Consider the following 12,467-nt stretch of genomic DNA (forward strand, 5'->3'; position numbering starts at 1 on the left):
TCAAAATGTATGTATGTTTTGTATATGTATAGACGGGTTGATGGCTAATTTCGCTGGTACTTGTACTAGTGACAATAAAAGGATCATATCATATCATGATGTTCTTCCTCCTGCGGTGCTCCTCTTCCCTGTCCTACCTGGGAGATATTTTTTTAAGCCTTTGACAAAGGCCCAGTTGGGATATCCACATGTTTTGATGTGTTGTCCCTCCTTGTCTTTGCCATCCTGTCTAGTGGGTACAGTCTGTGCTTGGTGCTGGAGGGTTCTGATGTGTCACAGAGGGTGATGTAAATCCAATAATAAGTGCTGGTCTGTGTGCTTGGGTTTGCTATTGACTTCGAGGCTTTGGTCTTCTTCAACGTGCACCCAAAAGTTCAAAAAGGCCAGACTGTCCCCGCTGATGTCCTCCATGGTGAACTTGATGTTGCTGTCCACTGCATTGATGTGTTGTGTGAAGGGTTCCACGTCCTCTGTCCTGTTTTTGACCCAGGTGTCGTCCACATACCTGTACCAGTGGGTGGGGTGTAACCTGTAAACTTGTCCAGGGCTCAGGTCTCTACTTCCTCCACGTAGAGATTGGCCACGATTGGTGTAACTGGGGACCCCATCGCACAGCCCGATTTCTGCCTGTAGAAACCTCCATTAAACTGAAAGTAGGTGGTGGTCAGGCACAGGTCGGTTCCACCAGGAACAACTGGAATGTTTTGTTGGGATGAAGGACGCCTGGACTTCTTTACTTGGCCTGTAGCCACCGAGACCAGACCTCAGATAAACAGATGGAGAATGAATGAATGAATGAATGAATGAATGTAGGAGTTTGATGAGCATTGGACCGTCTCTTACTTCCTGTGTTTTGTGTTTCTTCCTCTGCAGGGGGAGAATTTCTCAGGTTCATCTTGGACCAGTTGCTGTTATCTGACAACAGTCTATTATATGAACCCAAGGCTCCTTCAGGAACCTCTAATGATCAACTGAGTGAGTCCATTAATCTGAGTTGATTAGATTGAAACCAAGTGATCAGCTGTTGGGTGTTAAAGTACCAGCTGTTAAATATCAGATGTAAGGAGAGTGTTGGAGCTGAATGAGAGGAGATTCTACAGTCGGCACCTGAAGCTCCTTCAAGAGTTTTTGACATTGTTGTTTCATGCAATAAACTTTTTTTTAAATGTAAGAGAAGACTTGTCAGTGGTGATCACTTCTTTACATCAACACATCAACATACAACACTTTCTACAAGGTTCACTTCTATTTTTGTCTCTGTGCTGTGTTATTGAGTCACTATTTTTAAATCAATCATTGTGTTTACTTCCTGTTATAACACTGAATGAATTACAGCTCTGTAATAAAGTCCACAGCATTGTGATGTAATGTAAAATGTCTTCTCTACTTTATGTGTGTGAACCACTCAAACAAACAGGAGCTGAATAATTAAAGACCAGTCACATACAATTAAACCGGTTGTTGAACATGTTTGCTTTCGTCTTCTTTCCACGGGTGGAGGAGTGGATGCTCAAAGGTTAAAATGCACAGAGAACACGTCCTGTAAGAAAGTGACCTCTGTGGTTGGTTTCTATAGAAATATAAGACAGTTTCTAGGTCTTGTCATGAGCTAATCATGTCTCTTATAGATGCTGAGCTGTGGTCGACCAGACAGACGGACAGAGACACTGCAGCGCTGCTTTCATCCTCCATCTACTGGTTTAAATGGAACAGGAAGACCTATGTGGTTTTCCTCCTCCAACACAGACAGAAGTCTGTCAACCAGAACATTACAAAAAGCAAAAACAAGTTTATTTTCAGCCTTTTGTTTTCAAAAGACGACCTCAACTTTCAGCATATTTCTCTCTGTGCACAGTCACTATTCTCCAGCCAAGCTGTTGTTAGCTCTCAGCTGATTCAGTTACTCCCACTCCTTCCTACTTGTGCCACTGTTTTGACAGATGAGACCAGAGTAGAATAGTTTGGTTTAAATGTTTGGGCATCGTCATGTTTGGAGATGAACCAACACTGCATTCCAGCATCAGAACCTCATCCCTCCATGAAACATGGGGGCGCTAATGTCCTGGTTTGGGCCTGTTCTGCTGCATCTGCTCATCATTGATGGACCAATGAACTGTGAATTCTACCAGTGAACTCTAAAAGAAAATGTCAGGACACGAGTCCATGAGCTGCATGTGAAGAGAAACTGGGTCATGGAGGAAGACAAGGAGCCCAAGAACACCAGTGGTTCTCCAGTAGAACGGTTAAAGAAGAACAAGACACTGATCAGCTGTTACCACAAACATTTAGTTACAAGGAGCTCACATAGTTTTACACCTCACAGATATGAGCAAATCATTACTTTTCTTGAATAATTAAATACATTAAAGTCTAATATTTTCTGAAGGATCCATAAACTTCTAAGCAGCACGTATGTACAGTAAATATCTGTTGATCAAGTCTTTGTGGTATCAGCAACATTCTGATGGAGAGAAATAAGAAAATAACTCCTTCCTGCAGCTGAAGTAAACCCCCCCGCCCACAATGATCTAATGGTTCAGTCCTGTCTCTAAACCTGAGACCAGAGTCGGTCCTCTACTGTCTCCACGGATCAGCTTCACTTCACCATGTCTGTCTCCATTTAATGGTGCTTTATGTCTCCAGTGATGGAGCCACGGAGGACCATCATCTTCCTCTTCTTAGGTAAGTCTTCACGGAGGATCTGAGACTTTTCCCTGAGCTGATGGAAGAAAACAGAGTAGAAACATGAGGAGCTTCTCTGGCTTTAGAATAAATATCATCACAGATCATTCTGCTGCTTCTCTTTACTGGGGATTTGAGATCAATGATCAACTTTTCTCTTCTTCACATTTCTTCCTCTACATGTGAATGAAACATGAAGCCAGTGTCTGTTAAGTCTCATCAGATGATCACTGAATAAAATGAGAGAACTTATCTCTTTAGTCTCATCAGTTGTTTAATATTAAAGACGGAGTAACAAGAAGCAACAAGACACTAGACTGATTATTAGAACCTGGAGCTGTGCTTGTTGCTGCAGACATCGTACATCATGGTGAAATAAATAGATTCAGGAAGAGGCTGAAAGTAGCTCAGACTGGTCAGACCTAACGATGACGTAGCTAAAGACAGAACCTGACAACGCTGCAGCAGACTTCCTGTTCATGTTGATCAGAGGCTGAGACTTGATGTTTACTGTCGTGTCTCTTTATGTTTTACAGTGATTAGATTGTCTGAAACTGAGGAGGTGAAGAAGAACCTGACAGGAACTGTGGGAGGAAACATCACAATACCTGACCCTGTGGTGGAGAGAGGATTTCTGTCATATGGAGGAAAGCCTATTGCTTCAGTGAGAGAAAGGAAATATGAGATAGAAGATGAGATTTACATGAACAGACTTCACTGGGACCAAACCACTGGACTCTTTACACTCACACGTCTGAAGAAGAACGACTCAGGAGTTTATTATGTTAACTCTAAAAAAGGAAGAGTTTTATCTACATCTTATAAACTCTCAGTGTTTGGTAAGTTCCATTTCTTCTTCCACTTTGTGTGTCTTAGTGCTGTCATTGTTCTAATAACATCCATATCCAGTTCATATGCTGCTGCTTGATCTGGGAATCCTCCACTTAGAGTCAACACTTCAGTCCTGGTTGGTTTGGTGACACCTGTAGTTTCTGGTTCTGGTTGATTGTAAAGGTCACGTTCTACTGTGTTCTCAATAATGACTGCTGCAGAGATCTGTCTGTCTATTGTTTTTTAATCTGTGTGTTTAATGCTTTAATGATTCACAGACTTTTATTCAAATGAAAATCTTTGAGACTTTAATGTCAGTGATCACATTAAGACCAACAACAAGCGTCACTAATGAAAAACAGATGAAAACAAGAGCAACTGGACTTGTAGAGTTTCTAGAAGATGTTTCATATCCTGGACCATAAATTAAAAATCTTTCCTCTAAAACATGTCCTGAACCAATGAACCACTGTAAAGAGAAGAGAGGAGCCACTCTGGGACAACTGAACCAGGAGTCTCTTCAGTTTGACGTCCTGTTTTATGAACTATATGTGCCCCATGCACCACTCTCCACTGGAGATCCACACTTTGTTTCTCTAACCTGTAACTTACATTGATTAACTTAAGCACAAAAAAGAACAAGTAAATACAGAGAATGTTTGTATTTAATAAGCTGCACTATAAAAATGAAATTCTTAAGAAATAAGTGTAGTAGTCTTGGCTCATGTCTGTCTGGTGTTTAGTCCTGAGTCTCAGTGATGTGTTCTGTTCATTTCTCTGAATGAAACGGTGGATAAATTAGAGATAACAGTTGTTACTATGTAAATTTTACACATTTTGTAAATTTCTGCTGTGGGCCAGATCAGATCCTCTGGAGGGCCACGTTTGGCTCGTGGGTCGTTTGTTTGACATAAATTCATGCTGGATTATCAGCCAGTCTGCTGCTCACTATGTTCCCAAAGTGGCTCTAAAAAGACCTTTGGAGAAAGACCAGATCAAAACAGTCTCCTCCAACTACAGGTCAAATAAGTTTCTCTTCATATTTAAACCCAAACTCCCACCAGACTAAGACCTGAAGACGTGGATGAAACATTTTCAAGAAACTCTCCAAGTCCAGTTTGTCTTGTTTTCTGCTTGTTCTGGATAAACCATGTGTACAAAAGGCTGTGTTATTTTCTGTATGTGTTCTGCACCACATCCCGTTGGGGCACTGTGATCACGTGATCACGCGTCCGCAGCATGTTGAATATAACGCGCGGCCGCGTGGTCACGTGTCAGCGTGCGGTCATGTTCCCACAGTGTTGTGCACCCGCAGCAATCACAAACTCTGATATACACAGTTCGTTCGTCTACGTTCATTCGCGGAACCGGTGCTTTAAAGAGTGTGCGTCTGTGAAAGAGGTGAGTGTTTGTGTCTGTTAAAATGCATCGGTTCGCTTGTTAATGTTTATCTGTGGAAAACGGTGATGTTACATTGAATTAGCAGCTGTATGATAAGCATGCTAAGTTAACGGTGGCTCGTTAGCCTCATATACGCTTTGCTTCTCTAGAAGGTCTTGAGGAGTCTAGTACAGACGCCAAATGACCTCAGTCTCCTCAGGAACAACATCCTGCTTTGTCATTTACTGTAGAGGGCGTCACTATTATGAGACCAGTCCAGTTTATTGTTGATGTGGACCCCAAGGAACTTGTACGTGTCCACAATCTCCACCTCCTCACCCTGGATGGTGACTGGGACAGGACTCCTCCGGTTCCTCCTGTAGTCCACCACCACCTCCTTAGTCTTGCTGATGTTGAGTTGTAGGTGGTTCCAGGCACTCCACTCAACAAAGCTCTCGATTAGTCCTCTGTCCTCCTCCTCATCGACATTGGTGATACATCCAACTATGGAAGAGTCATCAGAAAACTTTTGGAGGTGGCTGGTGCCGGAGTTGTAGAAATCGGAGGTGTAGAGGGTGAAGAAGAATGGTGCCAGTACTGTTCCTTGGGGCACCCCTGTGTTGCTCGTCAGGACCTCTGATGTGCATCCATCCACCCTGACATACTACGGTCGTCCTGTGAGGTCGTCCAAAATCCAGGCAGCCATGTCAGGGTGAAGATGCATGTCCAGTAGCTTGTCTCTCAGGAGGATGGGTTGGATGCTGTTGAAGGCACTGGAGAAGTCAAACAAAGTGACTCTCACAGTGCTTCCAGCACTCTCCAGATGATACAGGGCCTTATGAGTGAGAAAGATGATGGCATCCTCATCACCCATGTGCTGCCGGTAAGAAAACTGCAGAGGGTCCAGGAAAACAGACAGCAGATCCCTCAGGTGTAGGAGAACCAATCTCTCAAATGACTTCATGACGTGGGATGTTAATGCCACTGGCCTGTAGTCATTGGGAGCACTGGGACGTCCCTTCTTTGGTACTGGAACGATGCAGGATGTCTTCCAGAGGTCGGGTACCTTCATCAACCTCAGGGAGAGGTTAAAGAGGTGCTGAAAGATTCCCGCCAGCTGCCCAGCACACACCCTGAGGAGCCTGGGGTTGATGGAAAACTCTCTCTGTACCTGGCAGGAGGTGAGGGTGAGGCCATGGGTGGTGGATGATGGGGGGACTGTGGTGATATCCAAGGGGATGGGCTGGTGGGGTGAGGGGGGACTGTTCGCTGAGACTGCTGATGGTTGGAGGCAGGGGAGGGGGAGGTGGGGTGTTGATGGGGAGGGAAGCAGAACCCACAGCAGAGGTGTGACTGGGCACCGTGGTGCATGACTGCATCACCTCCAGCTTTCTTCCTTCCTTGCCTGAACATCTTGGCCTTGAAGCGGTGTCCAGGCCGATATTCCTGATCGTGTATGGTGATACATTTCAAACTGCCCTCCTACCGTTTCCCCCTTTGTGCCACTTACCCATCAACACTCACCCACACCATGACCTGGATGACTGAGAACCTCCAGACAACAAACATCAATGTGAAAATGTTTCCTCTTGACTTTCCCTGATGAACCTGAGTAAAGGCAGTGAGTGAAGTGTAGTTTGTAAAGTCAGTAGTCTTCATGTCTCTTTCCTCTGCAGACCCTGTCCCATCTCCTGCAGTGGAAAAACTAAATTTGAGCTCTGAGAGCTGCTCCCTGCTGTGTTCTGTGGCTGAAGAGACCACACTGTCCTGGTACAAAGACGAGGAGATCATGAACCAGAGCAGCTCTGCTGTCTCTCTGCTTCTCTCTGTACACGAGCAGGACTTCAGCTCTTCATTCAGATGTGTGGCTTCCAACCCTGCAGAGAAGAAGACTCTTCCAGTCGATGTGACCATGTTCTGTGGAGGAAAGAAGAGCCAAGGATCAGACAACCCAGACCAAAGACATCGTAAGAGTCATTCTAACAAATGAAATCTCATCTTTTAATGGTTGTTGTGGTTGTGACATATTTTATTTCTTTATCAACAGATGTGATTCTCATTATAATCTGTGTTGTCGTTGCTGGTGTTGTTGGACTGGCTGCCTGGTTCATCAAATGCAAGTATCTTAACCCAAAGAAGACAATGAGTCAAACACAAGGCAGGTTTCAGCTCTGTTTCTATTTAATGCCACTGATTAGATTTTAAATGAATATGTTTGATCACGTTTTAATAACATTTCACAGTAAGATAATGCAGTTATAACTCTGGTGTCCAGACTACATTTATTCTCTGAATTTCTAAATCTTGTCACATTTATGATCTTTGTTAAACCCATCATACATGTTCACCTTTTATTACGACGTTCTTGCCTCATAGAGTCTCATTCTTCTAAATGTTTTATTGTCTTTATTGTAACTGTCAAACTCTGAGTAATCCTGATACTGAACCTACAGAAACTGCTTCATAAATAAAGTTGTACTTGTCTGACTTTATCTCTGTATCTTCACAGATTGGGCGGACATGAAGACATACGTACAGTATACCGACGTCAACGTATGCAGACGCAGTCAGGTCAGTGCCTCCTCTGGATAATCAGTCCAGTCTGAACATACTGACATGATTCACATGTGTTTACACTCAGTCATTTAGGAGAAAACATTCCTTTTAACTTAGAGCATACATGAGAATCATCAGTTTGATGGTTTGTTCAGTGTCACAATAACCTGCTGATAGTTGACTGCACATCTACTTTATAAACAAGAACCACTCAAATCTGAGTCTGTGGGAATTTGATCATTTTTTGAAGAATTTCCAGTCGTCACCTTTGATCATGACCTGTGGGTAGTGACTGATAGAATGACATCAAGGTTACAAGCAGCTGAAATGAGGCTCCTCTGAAGGGTGACTGGGCTCAGCCTTAGAGACAGGGTGAGGAGCTTGGACTTTCAGAGGGAGCTCAGAGTAGAACCACTGCTCCTTCACATTGAAAGGGTCCAGCTGAGGTGGTTCAGGCTTCTTGTTTGGATGCCTCCATGGCTGCTTCCCTTTGTTGGTTTACCAGGCAGGTCAGTCAAGAGGAGACCCCGGATCAGACCCAGAACTCAGTGGAGGGATTATATATCTCTGGCCTGGGAACGCCTCGGATCCACCAGGAACAACTGGAAGGTTTTGTTGGGATGAAAGACGTCTGGAGTTTTTTACTTGGTCTGTAGCCACCGAGACCAGACCTCAGATAAACAGATGGAGAATGAATGAGTGAATGTAGGAGTTTGAGGAGCATTGGATCGTCTCTTACTTCCTGTGTTTTGTTTTTCTTTCTCTGCAGGGGGAGAATTTCTCAGGTTCATCTTGGACCAGTTGCTGTTATCTGACAACAGTCTATTATATGAACCCAAGCCTCCTTCAGGAACCTCTAATGAGCAACTGAGTGAGTCCATTAATCTGAGCTGATTAGATTGAAACCAAGTGTTGACAACGTCATCATTACACATTTAGTTGCGCCAGCACAGTGTGACATAAACAATGGACAGCATGGATGTCAGCGAGTCGAATGTTAGAGTTGCTGTTTCATGTATTGCAATTTTGTCCCTTTTGCAAAGTATACAAACTCAGAGCAGACGGGAACAGAAAGGTCTGCCATGTCACTAGACAAGCTGTGTATATAAACACATGCGCAGTTCACATCATTATTCCTAGATCAGTGGGATTTCCGAGATCCATGACGACCCAGGAAAATGCAGGATTTTCATACACTGTGAAAGGCTTTAGCCTGTAGTGAGTCCACAGTGAACTCATAGATGCTAATATCTGCAGTTGCCATTGTACACACAAACATGTGTTGTGAAGATCAGACTGAGACAAATCCCTGATTTATTACAACCAAACCAGGAACTGAGTTTCATCACATGGACTCTAAATTTAATCCTAGAAGTTCACCTCTCTGATATGTAATATTGGCTCATTTTCTTGAGGAAACAAACACACGAGTATAATAATTCTATTCTGTTTCATGTGTTTGATTGGATTCTCTTTGTCCACTTTCAAGACCATTGATGTTTCGAGACATTTTTATGCAGAAATTTAGTAAATTCTGAAGTAGTCAGCCTTCAGATTATAAAATAATCAGCATAGTCAATATATACTTTTTTTTAATGAACTCCACAGACTCCTCAGATCTCTGTAAAAGTTTAATTAAATGGTGTTGCTTTTGAAGTATATTGTCCTCCTCCAAAGTTCATCTCATATGTTCATTGTCTGAAGGTGTTAGGGTTTGTTGGGTAGTACAAGCTGTTAAATATTAGATGTGAGGAGAGTGTTGGAGCTGAACGAGAGGAGATTCTGCAGTCGGCACCTGAAGCTCCTTCAAGAGTTTTTGACATTATTGTTTCATGCAATAAACATTTTTTAAATGTAAGAGAAGACTTGTCAGCGGTGATCACTTCTTTATATCAACGCATCAACATACAACACTTTGTACAAGATTCGCTTATATTTTAGTCTCTGTGCTGTGAAGTCATTCCTTATCAAAGTTATTAAGTCACCATTTTTAAACCAATCACCAAGTTTACTTCCTGTTAAAAGAAAAGAAAAGAAAAGAAAAGAAAAGAAAAGAAAAGAAAAGAAAAGAAAAGAAAAGAAAAGAAAAGAAAAGAAAAGATTCATACTGGACAAAAACCCATGGTTTGGCTGTCTTAATAAAGGACACAACTCAAAGGACTGCAGATACAAAGCAACCTGCAGCATATGTAAAAACAATACAAAACACCACATTCATCTTCACTTTCTTGCTCTGTAGACAAAGGTGATGGTGGGAGTACATCCATGATAGTACCTGTGTGGCTCTCATCAGTCACAACCCCTGAAACAGAGACATTAATATATGCTTTGTTAGATACTCAAAGTAGCACCACAGTAGCAAAGTAGCAGAGGTATGTGAGAAGATGGGTGCAGGTTTAGAGCCAGTCAAGTTAAGCTTACCACTATGATGGGAAAAGATTCCATCTTTCAGAGTGACAAGGTTAGTAGTCTTAGAGGGTTTTCCTCACATAGCTTTATTAACTTGCCACCTACATATACCACAGATTTCATCCCACTTGAGCACTCACACATACCTACATACATAAACACCTGAATGCTATAGCACAGGAAATACCAGAGTTGTTAGATTGTGAAGTTGGACTCATAATAGGCTATGACTGTTGTAGAGCATTATTTGCATTATTAAGTGTAAGTGCCTAATATAAGCGCAGTGGCATGCTGCGCTGCTGCTCACTCGTCTCTGCAGCAGGATGCAGCATGTGACATCTGTGGCAAAACTGTGAAGAGTTGGTACAGGTACAGAGAGAGAAAATGCAGAGCTTTAAGCACCGCTAAGCACTGTTGCTGTTGTAGTTGTAATGAGATAAGGTTAGCACTTAAACGCATCACAGAAGAATGGAGCATAACTGACAAGGTTGCTGCAGTAGTGACAGACAATGGCGCAAACATAGTTGCTGTAGTGCACAAGACTGGATGGAGGCACCATCCATGATTTGCACATACACTGAATTTGATTGTAAAGAACAGTTTAAAAACTGTCCCAGAAGTAGTGAAAGTGCTGAAAAAATGCAGTGTGATCGTGTCTTTTTTTCACCACAGTACACAGGCCACCAAGAAGCTCAGGGATTTTTAATGATTAAATCGCCGCTGAACTCTGACCTTTTGATCGATACGTCTTCGAAAGAATAAGGAGCAAGTATGTGCCGACACCAGCCTTCAGAAGCCAATGACAGTCATTGTCGGAAAGAAGTCCCTTCCCCATTCTTTCAGCCACAGACTGAGCCAATTGCAGAGAACTTGATGCCGATGATGTGTGTTTCGTGTAGCCAATAAACTGCTCTAAACAACGGTATATGGCACGCCCCGGCTGAGTAGTGTTCAGGGGGGCTCGGAGGAAGCTCAAAGAGAAAAAACTTAAGAGGATCATTTCAAATGAGAAGCAATGCAAAAAAAAAAAAAATTAGAGGGTTTCTGACTTTTGTGATATAAACTTCAGAGTCTTAGGTTTCAAAAGAGACCAAAATCATGCATGAGCTCTAAACTGTTCATGAACAGCATACAATTTACTTTGGGTATGTCCTAAATAGGCGTTTTTCTGAAAAAAAGCCGGAATGTTAAGGGACATGGTTTTAATGTAAAGATAAAGTGAAAATATCTTCATAGTGTGGCGTTCATAAACACAATTTGTACAGTCTGATCTACAGATTAACTTATTTCCTGTAAATGGGGAGAGGAGGAGCTCACCTGAGCAGTTGATCAAGTTTCATGAGAACAGCAAGATGTCATTTTGACACAACAGAGTAAGGTTGAAGAAGGAGGAAGGGTGAGTGTTAACACAATATTATTCTCATATTATTGTCAATGTATCAGAGTCAGTTTTTCCTTTCTGAACTTTTTCTTTATTTAACATTTTTATTTAGTGCATTTCTACCTATTGGTACTCAAAGCGCTTTACAGTCACAAACACATCTACCTGTTCACACACACACTGACCAGTGTCTTGCTCAAGGACACTTCAGCATGTTGCGCATTTGGAGATCGAACTGTTAACCCTCTGGTTCGTGGACAACAACCTCAAAAAAAGTTTAGGTTTACATTCTGATGAGACAAAGACATTGAAGAATTTGTGGTGTTTTCTTGCTGTTTCTGTGCGTGTCACTTGAAAGTTGTCCAGATTCATGTGTCCTGAAGTCACAGTCAGTGTTACTGGTTTATCTCTCAGACTGACGGCAGATCCAGTCAAACATGAAGGAGTGTCTTGTTTTTTATAATCTGGAGAACATTTTATTGACATGATTTTAATGGGTGGGAGTGTCAACGAATTTGTCCAGACTTTATTTTAAGTCACATAGCAGAAGAAGAGAAACTGGAGGCTGAAGTAAGGTGAATTTAATTTCCAATCTTTCAGTCATTTTGTAAACATGAAAACATAGACTTTAACAGTACGGTTTTAAAAATGTCATAAAAGTCTCAATAACTGAAATCGTGTTTCTCTGATTCTCTCCTTGTATTATGGTCACCAGGTTTCTGGTTAAATGTCAGGAAATCATCTGACTGTAACTGAAGTTCATGTAAACTCACTGAATGTTTTTGCCTGATGGAAGTCCAGAAGATGGAAGAAGAGGAGGACACATGTCCGTCTAAGAGCAACAAGTCCAGATAAATAAATCCAGACTTCAGTGAAGAACCAGGACAATCAGACGCAAAGTAAGAGAACTGCTACTGACTTGTTTATTTCACTCATTTTGAAAATACTTTGAATTGCTTTTGCAACAGCAGTTTGTGTATTTACATCTGCTTAAAGGTTTTTTATCTCAGAGTTGATCAGTGACTGATGACACTAAAAATACAGTCTTTTCTCCAGAGGCCAGTACCACAGACAGAGAGCAGAGTTTTCGGTATCCAGTGGCTTTGAGTCTATGAAGAATGATTGGTCTAAAGATCATATTCCTCCAGACTTCAGTGAAGAACCTGGACCTTCAGACACAAAGTAAGAGACAGTTTCTATTGACCTGACGAAAGAATTTAGAAAGAAG

At 42.1% G+C, this 12,467-nt stretch overlaps 1 protein-coding gene across 3 annotated transcripts; it reads left to right on the top strand.

The window, feature by feature from the left end:
• The first annotated feature begins 2,454 nt into the window (after positions 1-2,454).
• Positions 2,455-10,843, top strand: LOC125000740 (CD48 antigen-like). 3 transcript variants are annotated; one of them, XM_047576372.1, is made up of 6 exons: positions 2,455-2,682; positions 3,219-3,521; positions 6,570-6,860; positions 6,941-7,051; positions 7,403-7,464; positions 8,219-10,574. In XM_047576372.1, exons 1-6 carry the CDS (start codon positions 2,634-2,636, stop codon positions 8,318-8,320), a joined length of 918 nt encoding a protein of 305 aa, XP_047432328.1. In that variant the 5' UTR covers positions 2,455-2,633; the 3' UTR covers positions 8,321-10,574. The 3 variants fall into 3 exon arrangements, with proteins under 3 accessions (XP_047432328.1, XP_047432336.1, XP_047432345.1); XM_047576380.1 differs by lacking the exon at positions 6,941-7,051 and having other exon boundaries at positions 2,462-2,682; positions 8,219-10,572; XM_047576389.1 differs by lacking the exon at positions 3,219-3,521 and having other exon boundaries at positions 2,581-2,682; positions 8,219-10,843.
• Positions 10,844-12,467: the final 1,624 nt, after the last annotated feature.

The sequence above is a fragment of the Mugil cephalus genome, chromosome 2 (assembly GCF_022458985.1).
Source record: "Mugil cephalus isolate CIBA_MC_2020 chromosome 2, CIBA_Mcephalus_1.1, whole genome shotgun sequence".
In the NCBI taxonomy this organism is placed as follows: domain Eukaryota; kingdom Metazoa; phylum Chordata; class Actinopteri; order Mugiliformes; family Mugilidae; genus Mugil; species Mugil cephalus.